This window comes from Macrobrachium nipponense, chromosome 10 (genome assembly GCF_015104395.2).
Source record: "Macrobrachium nipponense isolate FS-2020 chromosome 10, ASM1510439v2, whole genome shotgun sequence".
Lineage (NCBI taxonomy): Eukaryota > Metazoa > Arthropoda > Malacostraca > Decapoda > Palaemonidae > Macrobrachium > Macrobrachium nipponense.
In genome coordinates, this window is record NC_087204.1 from 71,024,619 (window position 1) to 71,039,830 (window position 15,212).

The 15,212-nt window shown below is 35.0% G+C and overlaps 1 protein-coding gene across 1 annotated transcript in view; it reads right to left on the reverse strand.

The window, feature by feature from the left end:
* Window positions 1-1,801: 1,801 nt before the first annotated feature.
* The window catches only part of LOC135223673 (uncharacterized), a 357,214-nt gene continuing 343,803 nt past the window's right edge, over window positions 1,802-15,212 (reverse strand). Inside the window, exons 7-8 of the mRNA XM_064262343.1 lie at window positions 3,326-3,446; window positions 1,802-2,384 (exon numbers count right to left, since the gene is read on the reverse strand). Coding sequence (XP_064118413.1) covers window positions 2,211-2,384; window positions 3,326-3,446 — 295 coding nt within the window. The 3' untranslated portion in view covers window positions 1,802-2,210. The remainder of the gene's footprint in view (window positions 2,385-3,325; window positions 3,447-15,212) is intronic.

Genomic DNA, 15,212 nt, shown 5'->3' on the forward strand with positions numbered 1-15,212 from the left:
TGAAATCTAAAACTGTAACAGCTAACCTCAACAATTTTTAAATCTAAAATCTGCCAACAGTTATATATATATATATATATATATATATATATATATATATATATATATATTATATATATATATATATATATATATATATATATATATATATATATATATATATATTAATATATATTTCAATCATTCAACATGAATAGCTATCAAAATTGGCATTACATTATCACCGTTAGTAGTTTTGTCCAGCTACAAACCAATTTCAATTGCAAAAACCAATTTCAATTGTACTACAATATATTTGGTTAACATCTTTAGTAACTTCAGTGGATTAATGAAAATTTAGAATGTGTTTCTCTACTCTACGGTCAGCGGCTGGTAATTTTCATGTTGGTGAATTTTATGATGAGGTGAAATCATAGGATGATAAAGTCTTCATTGCAGGTATTTTCTTTGACGATTTAAAAGCAGAGGTTTACAACCTTCGGTTCTTTGGAGGATTTTCTGGAAACGGCTGTGTAATGAGAGAGAGAGAGAGAGAGAGAGAGAGAGAGAGAGCGAGGAGCGGGGGAGGGGGGAGAAGTATCGAAAGATCGTTATCACTGCCTGTTTCGGCTTTGTTTAGGTTTAGTGTTTCAACTGCTCTCTGACAGAGAGGGAAGTTGGGGGTGGGGGAGGCTTCGGCCCTGTGACTACATTTTACTATTTAGCGTTGATTTAGCGTTTTCATAAGGAAGCTCCTTTACCATCTATTTATACATTATGATGTTCAAGATTACCTGCATACGAATGACGTGGTAACTTCCAATGAATGTTTATACCCAATAAAACTTCAAATGGATGTGTTTATATCCATTGTAACTTCAAGCAGTTGCCTGTATTCATTGCAACATCACACAGTTCATTAAATTCACTGAAGCATCCAACAAATGATTATGGCCAATGTAACATCAAAGAATTGATGAGAGCCAGTGTAACAACAAACAGTTATTTGTATCCATTTTAGCTCCTTTTTGGGGGGAATTCATGTTGGAAGTTTTCCATATTTGGTAACTCTTCAAGTGATTCGTGAAGAGCGAACTGAGAACCCTGATTAAGTGGCAGATAAGCGTTCAATGTACTATGAATCCCAGTGCCCCAGAAATGGTCATGTCCGGGTTACATATGTAAATAGAAGGTAGCGAGTCAATTCAGTAATTCGACGTTGTTATTGAAGAAAGAATTTGAGTGACATTAATTTTTGACCGTTGATAAATTCCTGTTGTGATTCGTCATTGGTTTCGTGGAGGTGATATAAAAGGCAGAATCTCATTGTATGATAAACATTCCACTACAGATATACAGGCATGTTAGACAAATATCCCTAGGATAAGTACGAAGTGTTTTTCAGATTGGAAATAAAACAATTTCTTTTGTGATCCAATGCATATGCGTAGGTCAAACCAAATAGGTAAAACTTGGGTATTATGGTCGCTGCATCTCCACCATTTAAAAGAAACAGTTTAAAAGGAAAAATCGAATTAAAATGATTGACATTATTCAACAACACTCACGAAGCATTCTTATGGAGACCATGAAAAATACAGCTTATAGTTTATTAATGGTACAAGTAAAGTTTAAACAATTTTACTATTGTTGAAATTCACCAGGTAGCTTAGGAGGAAGAGTGAATGCATCGTACAAACTTCTTAGCTCAAAAATGTCATATTACGGGGCTTGTTTAATTTTTGTAACTATAGTCCAAATGACAATTGTGTTCCGGATTACCACACACAATATCAGTATGTATATAAATTTATATTATATATATATATATATATATATATATATATATATATATATTTGTTATGCCCCAGTAACAACAAAATAGTCATAGCATAGAAACGTGAAAACCAGTAACTGATAGCGTGTTGTCTAGTCATTTCTAAGCTATCTCTACTATCACTTTTTTTCATATTTCCAAAGACATCATCGGAAAATAGCGTCATATCTATATGTTATATAGAAATAATCGAAGTCAATATTCATCTAATCCAAAGCAAAAGACTATTTTGATCGATTGGTAGGCGTTTTGGCTTTTGGTATGAGTGGGCCACACACACCCACTAATGTCAATAATGATTATGGAGAAACGAGAACTTGTCCGTCTAAATGAACACGCACGTACGTACATCATTACATACAAAACTCTTTTCTTCTACTACGATCAGCGCAATTTAGGTGAAGGTCGTGGCGATGCCCGACTCTTCTTCGCTCTCCTGCAGGACGAGGGTCGTGAGGTTGAGGGCGCTCTTCACCCTGCGGGGCGGATGGACCTCCAGACTATGGGACCGCGTCCGCCCGACGAAGACGGAGTTTTGGCGCGGCCTTCGGCTTCCGTTGTGCTCGAACTGTGCGTCCGGAGGTGAAGCAGAAGACCAGGCACCAGCAGGCGAATAGGGAGGCGAGGGGGGAAGAGTTCCCGGGCAATTTGGAATGTAGAGGGGAAGATGGGGAACATCAAAATTTATTTATTTTTTTAAATTTTTCCTTCCCTTGATATGAAAGGATTTTTTCATTTATAGGACCAGTTGTCTGTCAGAGTTAAAATTCTTAAAACTAAAAAGTTGTATACAGAACAGAATAGTAATTCGCTCGCATATGCAGATCGGAAATAATTCTTAAATCATACTTATGATAAACATTGAACACTGAAAGCAAGGGAACAAGGTATTCATTTATAAACAAATGTGATACCATGCTAGGGTTAAAAGGAGAAAGAAGGGAAAATATAAAAGATAATCTTAAAGGAAATAATAATAAATAGATAAAAGAAAACCAATGGAATATAGTAAAAGTGAGAAGACCAAGAATTGCTGTGGGTTCTGGGGTCGAAGTGAATGGCAGCATCGTCATCATCATGTTGCCTTGTGGAGAGTCTTTGCAAAGTTCATCTGGGTTTCGAAGTGGTACTCGTAGCTAGTGGTAAAATAGCGTGCTTGTTTACTACGCAACTGCATACGCGGAAGTTGTTTCACACATGCTATTGGTTACGCATAAAACCACCGGTTCAAAGGGCATCTAAAACAACCAACAACTAAGAGGAGGACAGTCTCAGGGTACAGACATCCAGACGACACTGAACATTAGACAGCGGGTGAGGAAGAAGAAGAAGAAGAAGTAGTACGAAGTCTCTATTAAGACGGTTCATTGGTTAAACGGCTGGAGCAGGCTCCTGCTCTTCCGAAGGGGGCTCGTGGACATGGATGGGGATCTGTGGTGGGGAGGGGGATGGGGAGTGGGTAGGCAGGGGGCTCATACTTCTCATACTTTCAAGACTCGACAGGGGTACCTTTAATGGGTTGATTGGGAGGGAGCACGGATCAGCCATGGGGCATGATGGCCGATGCTGCATCGGTGGGGCTTCCTTGTACGGCTCTTGGTAGGGCTCGAGCATCCGGATTTTGCCCCATCTGCAAAGAAAAAAGGAAAATTTCAGGTTATTTGGGCTAAGATCAGATGACTTGTACGGGCAGCCTGCAGCATCTCGGTTTCGTTCACTTCAGAGATGATGAGGCAGTGTAGCTTCTAATGCAGACGTGTAAGACTGGATTGTCTTAGTGTAACGTCACATACTATGATAGTTTAAATGTTTTGGATAAGAAAAATTATAGAGGAACATTGATAGGGGAGATGTAACCCTTCGCTAAACGGGCATTAGATTCTCAGTTAATAATCTTCATCAGCAGTGGTGTTCATGGCCTTCAATACCTCACATAAAGGAATATCTTCCTTCGGGATTGGGTCATTATGTGTACTGCACGTTACTTTGCGCCTGTCTCTTGTCTCTTAATGCATTATGTTTTTGTTTATACCGTCCTTTGTGTCGCAAGCTTCCATTCTGCCTTCGAAATTTCTATTTCTCTTCGAAGATTGTTAATCTATTGACGTCTGAGGAGTGATTTCGTGGCTGCTTTATCATCCAAAGGGATTCAACCTTATATCTCTTTAACGGTGTATCCATGACACTAGTTCCCTTACCTACCATATCCTTATTCCTGGAAAAGTAAAAAGGAAGAGATGGGGATGGTTCAAACTGAGGAATTAATAATTTTACAAGCCCAGAGTTCCAAAGGTTGACAAAGTTGTAATGAATCACTCAATCTGAGGACTACTGTTATTCATAGGGTGTACTACAGTGAAATACTTGGCCTGCCCGGTGTTTCGATGTCTTTAGTGGCTGTAATACTACCTTTATTTTCTTTGACACTGAAGTAATTCAGTATTTCAGTATTCTTTGCTAAATATAATTCTAGAAGTTAGGAATTCGTCAAAATTGTAATAAGACTGATATTATTTGTCAGTTTCCAATAGAAACTAGTTTTTTATTTCACAAATAATCCGGTAACTAAATAGCTTATATACAAAAGCTTCTTAACAGCACAAAACCTGTGTGCGGCGTCTGCTCTATAACTGTCGCTTGAATTGTCCTCCCATTATTCCATTTATTTTATTTGGTCGTACAGTAAATAGATGGTTTATAGGACGTTGAGTAATTAATTGTAATTGCGTCTCTCTCTCTCTCTCTCTCTCTCTCTCTCTCTAGTTAAATTCCGTTAGGTGGAAAACTGACAGTGAAAGATGGTAAAAAATGTTAAAAACTTAACGAATAAAATTTTTTGCATATATAATAACATGGACTTGCATGTTATTAAGTAAATTTATTATCAATAAAGAAGCAGAAAACATAAAAACAAAGATATCTGCTTTAAATCAAACATGAATTAATCATAAAGTAGAGTAGAAACACAATATCATGGAATATAAAATGTTTCCAATTAATTTATCCATAACGCTTTCAGGACTCGGAAAATCATGAATATTTATATCGGAAATTCATTAGTTCTTAATTTTATTAATTTTCGAGGTAATTGACATCAGAGAAAGATCTGAACAGACAAATTATTTGATTGAAATACAAGAGATTTCCTAAAATTTGGCCGCTGACATCAAACCCATATAAATCTTTGGTCGTTTCTGACACATCTCTTTTGGCTGTTTAGACAAATGAGGCAAAAAAGATGAAAATTTGCACAAATCGATCGAATAATAATAATGATAATAATAGTGCTAGAAATATTAATTTAAAAATCGGATAAATGCTTAAAGTTGCTGTCAGACAGACTGTTGAATTAAAGCTCAGTGCATATCTCTGGATAGCCAAAACTTCCCCAGAGGACACATCAACAGCACATCGATCCTTACTTGCGTGAACTGTTTCACCCACCCTCCGACTGCATTTCGCGCTCAACTACCAACCCGGTGGGCCGAAGTTCGATTCTCGGCTCAGCCAACGCGGAACCAGGGGAATTTATTTCTGGTGATAGAAATTCCTTTCTCGATACAATGTGGTTCGGATCCCACAGTAATCTGTAGGTCCCGTTACTAGGTAACCAGTTGGTTCCTAGTCACGTAAAAATATATAATCCTTCGGGCCAGTCCTAGGAGAGCAGTTAATCAGCTCAGTGGTCTGGTAAATCTAAGATATACTTAATTTAATAACCCATCATATTCCATGTATTATTAAAATGCTTGAATATTAGGGTTTGAATTTTTCTTTCGTCGTTTGCCAGAGATCTCATCTTAAGCTTTGCTCTGAGTTTCTCACTGCACCTTGATAGATAAACTTCAGTGTGACCCCTTGTGTAGTATTATGTATTTTGATTTCTGTATTTATGATTTACAGTAGGATAGGTTACAGCATGAACTAGGATATTTAAAAATTTAGTCCAATTCACTTATGCATTTATCTCAGTTTGTAATAACCTAAATAAGTAACAGATGTCAGAGACTTGAGTATTTGTCTGATAAATTTGAGTGAGTATCTAGTAAAAATGAAACTGAAAAACTACCGCATTTAATTTTGGATCATATCATTTCAAGCAGTAAAATGATAAAATGAAATCAGCAGAAGACAGAATCGGATCCAAATAAATTATGAGAGATTTAAGCGTAGAGTTTTGCAAATAGATAACCGACAAGAATAGAATAAAAAAGAAACAAGATCAGTTAAGATATCGTGTAGCCTTCAAGTGTGTCCTTTGTATATAAGACATTATCTGGAAAATCAAATTTGTCTCGTGTAAAACTTCCCGCTTTTCCGATAACCTTCCATGGAAGTTTAGGAGATTAAAGGAACATGAATATTGGATATTTGGAGATCTTAAGGAAAGCCTGTCTCTTATACTCTTCATATATATATATATATATATATATTATATATATATATATATATATATATATATATATACATAATTATATATATATATAGATATATATATATACATACATATATATATATATATATATATATATCCGTATATACATAGTATATATATATAGTCATATATATATATAAAAAATATATCTACTATATATATTATATAGTATTATTATTTATATATATATATACTAAATATATGTATATATATATATATAATTAGATATATATATATTATAACTATACGGATATCTATACATATGTATAAATATATATAGTATATATATAAATAATAACATACATTATGATATAATATATTATATATATATATATATTATGTGTTGTGTTGTGTGTGTGTGTATTACATATATATATATAATATACGTATATATACATATGTATAATATATATAGTATATATAAATAAATAACATGCACATTATATATTGTATATATATTATATATAATATTTAATACTATATATATAATATCACGGTATATTACATATAATAATATATATAGTTATACTATATAAATTACGTACCATTATGTATATATATATATATATTACTATATATATGTTGTGTGAATAATGTAAGATCATATGATGTGTGTGTGTGTGCCGTATATAATATACATATATGTGTGTGTGTGCGTAATGTGCGTCTTTTTGCACGTATGCCTATAAAATATGGGTCATGTCTGGCACTGTGATTTAGAAAAATTAATTGAAGTGATATCTTGACAGGAGAGTTCGGTCTCAGGATAAGAGCAAAATATTTCGGACACTGTTCATTGTTACATTTTAGCATCTTAAATGCTTGTGGATTTGTCAATCTAAATTATTTGAAAAGTTGTGTTCGCTTTTATGAGTTAAATACTTCCAGAATTTTAGAGCTTCCAAAGGTACAATGTCTTGACGTATGGAAAGTTTTATCAGGTTAAGGTATAGCTAAATAAGTTTTTCCTGGCGTGCGTGTTCGCGCAACAGACACACACACAATGTCTGCATATTGTATATATATATATATATATATATATATATATATATATATATATATATATATATATATATATTATATACTATATATATATATATATATATATATATAATATATATCATATATAAACACTTGTGTGCATGTGTATAATATAACTGGAACACGAAAGAGTATCTTAAAAAAAAAGTAAATTATAATCGCATGCGACAGTTTAAACTGTGTCCTCTCCAAAATAAGTCGAAGTAGCTCTAGAACCCGTCCAGCTACCACATCATACTTTCCTTCTTTGGAGACCAGCAGTTCATGTTTCTTTTCTGTCAAACTTTCGAAGTCTTTCCATATTCTGTAGCTTAAGTCTTTAAATTGCTCAGTTTGATGAGATGAGTTGGTTTTCGCCCATGGCTGCTAGACTATATTTTTTTTTTCCTTTTCTATACTATATTCTCGTAGGTTGTCTAGGTATGTTGCATATATTTTTTGTAAAGGTTTGACAGTATTTAATCTTTTAATCTTCACTTGTGAGGATTTGTAGATATTATTGTGTTTCATAATGGAAAAATAACAAAAATATCATTTTCACTAGATGATGTATGAAAATATAGAGCTCATTAGTCTCTAACGCACCCTATCTTCTAAATATTTCAGTTTCATATAAATGATGAATCATACATTTAAAACAATTTCAATTCCAGCCATCGGATGCTTCTAATGTGTATTAGTTGAATCTGGAAAAGAAAACAGATCCCAGTGAACCTCCTCTTTAATGGTCCTTGAAAAGCAAATAACCAGGACGGAGGCTAATAAATTGGTCACGTCTCGTCTAAACTGGAGCTGACAATCAAACTGGGGCTTCGAAGCCTCGGGAGTTCATTGATTCGAAGCGAGAAGTGATTTCATGTAATTGGATGTTTGGAAGAAACACATTACCCTCATAAACGGTTCGGGTAGTCTCGGGGCTTCATAGCCTGGCTTCTTTAAAATCATAATACTCAGAGTGGTTTTTGGTCTGAACCAAATGTGGCTTGAGAGGACCATTGTTGTAATCGCAGACTGATTTCCTATAAAATTTTAAATTGATTGAAGTAGTAATACAGCATTAATTTCATAAAAAATTTTCATTTTGGTACTACACAGGGACACTGAAGGCATTGTTGGAAATGTCATGGGTACCCACTTGTTTATCTCTATAGGTCTGCGAACCCCAGATTTAGAAATTCTACATTAGGTTGTAAAAATCCTTAAATCATAAGACAAAAGTGTCTATCGATAAAATCCAGGTTGTGAGAGGGTCCTGACTGTAATTACTTTAGACAGCGTTCATGCCAAGGAATGAGAAACTGTAAAAGGAACTAGATACCTGGTATTAGATTACCCATCAAAGGCTGGGTTAAACTGGAAATAGTTACAAGTTTGTTTTCGTAATATCCAGTTTTCAAAAATATCTTGAACGTACTAATTAAATGTGTAAGCCCACAGCGCCAAAAGAAATCCTGAATCCGCTTCTGAATCTCGATTCACCTCAAAATGTAATCAAGTTCTTTGGCCCATAGTCCACCCCTCCGCTAAATCCATTGTAATCCATCAATTAAATTATAGATCGATATTCTGATAAATAGTGACGGGTGAGTGCTTAATCTAACTGTTATTTTCACTGATTTCAATGGCACATCGTTATGCTGCAAATTTTAATTGGTAGTTAATTTATACCTTTTAAATGTTCAGGTGTTGCCACACTCGAGTGATTATATTGCAAGAGTTGTGATGTCACTAAGGTATTTAACATTGTCACAAACCGTCATGTGCTGGGTAATTAGTTTGTTGAATATTTATCGTGTGTTTATTATTGCAATTTCGCCCAGTCTATAAAGGGCATTTTATGGAGTATTTATATGATTTATGATGGCTCTCTCATGCAGTAATTCAATTAAATGTTGTAGTCGTTTGCATGGTATATTTTATTGATGTTTATGCTGTTTATGTAATTATGTATACATTTTCACAAGCATTTTTGGGAAGGTAATTTTTACATTTCTCTAGATGATGAATATTTTTGTGGTTTGAATATTCACATTTAGGAGATTCTCGTGGACGTTAGTATATTATAATTTCTTCAATTTCTTTTTAGTTTTAACATTTGTAAAGGTTCCAAGAGAAAGTAATCTCCATTTTCTACCTGATTAACAGCAGCTCATTCAAAAAACTCCTCATGACTTGCCTCCTTGAATTTCAGGTAAGGATGATGTTCGAAAGCTTTTACTGGTAAATCACCTCGCTGGAGAAGCTGTTAAACAAAGTGCGAGTCATATTTTTAGTTTGGAGGGAAACTGTTGCTAAGTACATCGTTCGTATCGTTAATCTTTTTTATTAGAAAATATATTTTTATCGTTTTACTGGTTTGCCACGTGACGGCATAATTTTCACCTTTGCAGTTAGAACTGACCAGAGACAATTTCGTTGACTCAAAACCCTACGGTATGGTGAAAGTACTTCGCCAAATTGACAAGCAATGACATAGGTTATGATAATATCACAGAACCGCTTGTATATTCACCCTATTCCAAGAGCGATTATTTAGTAACTCATTTAAACAGAAAGTCAGGAGTGAAAAACTCACCCTTACTTTACAAAAGAAGATGTTTTCTTTTCGACAACACAACCCTTCGGTTAGTTGTCTGTAATCAAGATAACTATGCATACATCTGATCTGATTCATAACATATGCGATAATGCATCTATACAAGATAAACGCGCAATAACCCTTGATCAATTAATATCTACGGAAAATATATATTATATATTTAATGCCTGCGCACTTACAACATACGTACATACATATAGACACGTATATATATATATTATACATATATATATACACATACACGCACACGTGTATCCATATAAATAAATATATATATATATATATATATATATATATATATATATATATATATATATATATATAAATAAAGGGATACACGTGTATATATACATATGTATATATATACACATACGTGTCTGTGTCTATGTAAGTATGTTGTAAGTACGCATGCATTAAATATATAGATATATTTTCCGTAGATATTAATTGATCAAGGGTTATTACGCGTTTATCTTGTATATAGATGCATTATTGCATATGTTATGAATCGGATCAGATGTATGCATAGTTATCTTGATTACCGACAACTAACCGAAGGGTTGTGTTGTCGAAAAGAAAACACCTTTTGTAAAGTAAGGGTAAGTTTTTCACTCCTGACTTTCTGTTTAAATGTGTTATTAAATAATCGCTCTTGGGATGGGATGAATATAAAAGCGGTTATGGGGTATGGCCTATGTCATTGACTGTCAATTTGGCGAAGTACTTTCACTATACCTTAGGGCTTTCAGTCAGCGAAATTGTCTCTGGTTAGTTCTTGTGTGGGTTCCCACAAGAAAGCAATCGCCTTTGAACTTCCAAGGGGCAGGTCTTAGAGCTAGCAAGCTCACCTTGTTAGAAGGAAGACCTGTTACTTAAATAATGTATTTGTAACTAGAAAAATAAACGAACGAGATCTATAGAATAGATTTTGCCTTATTCATTAATCTTTCTCCCGTGTTTATACCTGATTGAAATCCATTATATAAATTGAGAGCTAAAAAGAAATTCAGTAGTTGAAACGAACGCTTGAATATAAGAATGTCAGTTTGAACTTAAGGCTTTGCAACCAATCTGTTGCAAAGACAAATAATAAAGAAAGAAATATAATAATGTTTCTCAGTTAATCCGAAATTCCTTCTTCTTTTAAGTCCCGAGAGAGAGGCGACGACTGTGCGCAGTTAATAGATTCCGCTGAGATTCGAAGAAAAGTCATGACTTAACTTTGTTGCATTGCCGTCTTCCTCTCCAAAGGCGATCTCTTATATTATGCAATAAACTGGAATGAAGTTGTCAGGAGTCAATCATTTCAACAACGGACTGAAGTTCGTTGAATGAAAGTATATTTGTCATCGTTGCCAGCGAAGTTAGAACAAATGGTCACCTATCTGTGTGGGTTTTGTGTTTGTGTGTGTGTGTGTCTGCCTACCTGTCTACGGGACATGCCAGGCATTGTGCGGAGGGATGTCTATTACATTTACCGTATGGTTGGGCCTTTCCCATAGGGGGTTAGTTCCGTCAGTGCACTTCTTGCGTTCACTGTAGGCATTACTTAAGGCTCATTGCAGTGTCTCTTCGGCCTCTAGCTGCAAACCCTTTCACTCCTTTTGCTGTACCTAAATTATATTCTCCTTCCATCTTACATTCCACCATTTACTAACAATTGTTACATTATTTTTAGTGCTCAATTGCATCATAGCCATAGGTCCCAGCCTTTGGCTTTTGCCCCAGATTTTATATTCCAATTCCAATTCCAATTTCAATTCCAATTCCAATTCCTGCCTGTCTGCAGAATATTTCAAAACTTATGGATGTCATTGTTACAATTTGTGTATGAGAGTCTCAGCCAAAGCTGAGTGGATTGGAATTTGAGATGTATAGGGATCTGGACGCAAATTTGGTGTTTTCCTATTCATTTCTCGATGTTCCATGAATATTTCAGTCTGGGAGCTTTAATGAGGATATTTGCCTTTGTTTCATCGTTTCTGTCCCAGACGGGGTTAAATTATTTGTAGGCTACTTACTGGCCGACATTTCTTTTTCGACACGAAATTTTTATCACTCACATTGTCATTGAGAATTGTTTCAGACTTATTTTTTATTAATCCAATTGTTCATTAGTGTCTTTACTCACAGTGATGTAATTACTGTTTTGGATGATTTCTTTATACGGCAATGCCATAATAAAACCCTCATTTCACTTAACAATATTTTGGTAATTTCCAATCCAGATTGTGCATTAAAGCATTCAGCGAAAACGAAATATCTTCTAAGAAGCAATTTATTTAAAATGTTTTTGTAAATTTCAAATATAATATTCAAACGTAAAATATTCCAAAGAATGGTGGTATTAATGTTTTAAATGCATCCACAAGAACGTAAAGCAACTGCATAATTGTTTTATATTAGAAATTCCTAACTTCGGTTATGAGGCATCCTGCGCAAATATGCCCGATGGATAGGTTATTTTTTTTTTTTTTTTTTTTTTTTTTTATTAGTGAGAGGAGTGGTGACACACTTTCCCTACTAGATGGAGGTGCAGGGTTCAGTCTGGGATAGGAGCAGCGATTTGGAGACCTTCCTTTTCCCTCGTCTTTGCCCTAATAGTAAACTGGGTAGATGGCAGTGTGTCGACGTTTGTGGTAAGTAGACACACAGAGAGGGTGGAGAAAGTGAAAAGAAAAACGAAGAGGCCTCGATGAGGTAACATCTTTTATTGCAGATATCTTCTCTCTCTCTCTCTCTCTCTCTCTCTTAGTTTTTCTTCATCTTTATGACCACAGTAAATTGAGCAATTTGCGAATCTACTTCGCCGAAAGGTGTTCATGAAGTGCGCCGCGCAAGCAAGGCTGAACTTTGGACGTCGGATGACTTTTATTTTCTGCCCGTCCCGACTTTGGAAAAGTAATCACAATATTTCGTTTCAGACGTCTCTCGTCGGTGCCTTTAGTGGTTTGGCTCATTGCCAGCGCAAGGGAAGTGAGAATCCGCAGTTCTTAATGTCACCGGTCCTCTCACATTTTGCGCGTTTGCGTTTTTATATATATATAATAATATATAATAATAAATTTATTTATATATATATAATATTTATATAATATAAAATATATATTATATATATAATTATATAATATTATATGTTATATCGTGTATGCAAATTTCTATGTATGTATGAATGAATGTTTGTTTTTGTTTATATGCATGTCTACGTACTCGATTTTCTGCGGTGAGATTGCACATCAGGTGCATTCCTTTAAATCCATTTAGTCCAGATGTGGCCTAAACAGCGACCTAATTAACTGTTCCACCACAGCTAGAGTAGAGAAGGGCTTGTGTCTGTCAGCCTCATCCCGAAATATTTGTACAAATACAGAAGAGTGGTACACGTGTCCGTACCAAATGAGTGGAAAATGTATGCATGTATTTATAGAATCCTTATTATCATTACATTTTCATATTGTCCTGAATCTTTCCTTGGTCAATTCTTTCAATAAACTATGGGTTTGAATCGTATCAGAGACGACAATATTGAATTCACAGAAAGCTGAAAGCAGATACTGGCGTCAGTACGACGTTCCTAGAGGAGTTGTGGTTGCAGGCAATAATGGTAACTCTATTCTTCGGGACTGGAACAGTTTTATATGAAACAATTCACAAACACGTGCTGAACAAACGTCCTCAGAACAGAATAAGGGAGAAGTATCGTAAATAATTAGACAAGAAAGTGTGGTGATAATGAGCAAGCAAATATACAAGTGAATCAAGTTTCGATTAGAAGAATTTTGAAAAATAAATCAATTGGGCTTTAAAGCATGATTACCATTTCTCTTAATCCTACCTGCATCGTCATCATTATCTTTGCCTGTTTGACTGGATGTCCCTGCATTTTGTTGGAAGGGGTCTTTTCCATCACTCGCTAATGAAACATCCGACGGAATTCCATCCTAAACCTCACTGGAGTGAGAAGCCACTTAGCTTCGTCGGGATATCGCCGGAAACGGGCCTATTCCCGGACGGACGTTGCGTGTGCAAATGCCATAACGGACGACTGATGGCGCTAGAATGCCTGCCAGGACCGGCGACTCGTCCCCTTTGCCGACATGTTGGAAGGTGTAATGGTTGCATTTCCATTTGTCTCTAATGAAAGTAGGTAGTTGCTGCTCTAGTTTATTAAAAGACAGAAAAAAAAGTTCTTGGCTTTCAGGGTTAACGTTTCTTGATTCAACTTGATTTGTACTTTTACCAAAAGGTTTTAGCGGGGGGCAATTTATTTCTTGCTTTCTGCTGGGGTCTCCTGAATTCAGGGAGTATTTGTTTTATTTTCTGTTCCCTCATACTTAATTATTAATCACATTTTTCATTAGCCAGTTTGTCTTTGTAGGCTGATTTCCCTTTGAAGCCCTCTTGGATGTCTAGTTTGTTGAATCTGTTCATAAGGGTTTACAGCTGAAGATTGAAAGAGACAAAGGAAGAGAGGAATGTTAAGGTTATTCCTCTATCTGCCTTTGTTAGTGCTGACATTCTCTTGGGAACGGGTGATCGACTGTAAGTGAATCCATCTGATTAATTTTTGGTGCATACAGATGGAAGATTTAACGACGAATAAGCATGAAAACATGTAGCCTTGTTTTGCTTATTGTCGCCATTTCGTATTTGTTTGTTCTAGTACACAGGAAAGAGAGCGCATGTGGTGCAAGGCATTTTGCTACCAGTGCTAATCGCTTCCAGGAACGCGTGAGATAAAGCCTGAATGTCAGAGGGCTTTTAGATAAGCATGCTAGTCCCATCACTTGGCTTGTTTCATCAAGAATGGCTTTGACGTAGGTAGTCTGTCTCCTGGGTGTTTTAGTTACATTGGCTATGAATGTGCTTTTTCTTTTCTAATTGAAATTTTATAAAAAATGAAAAATTGTCTTTTTATCAGCACCACCTATGCCATGGTTATTTTCTGTTGATTAATAGATTTCGTTAATTACAAATAGACTACAATCTAAAAACATGTCTCAACCGAAATCTTGACAGGAAGAATAAAGTAAATACTTTGCAGGAAATTTTACGTTCATAATCAATTCACAGTCGTTCTGTTTTCTATTAAAATATATGTTTATAGGGAATCATATGGCAAGGACTTGAGATTATATACGATAGGTACTTCGAGGAAAACCAGTAATACCTTCATACGTACTATACTAACTTTTACCTGAAAAGAATCTAAATTCTCTTACTTTATTAGTTCTCTGCTTTTTATTGAGAAGAATTGTGTTAAAGGTACCTGAATGATGTTTTATCAAAATTCCCTCAAAGAATTCTTTGACTCTTCATAG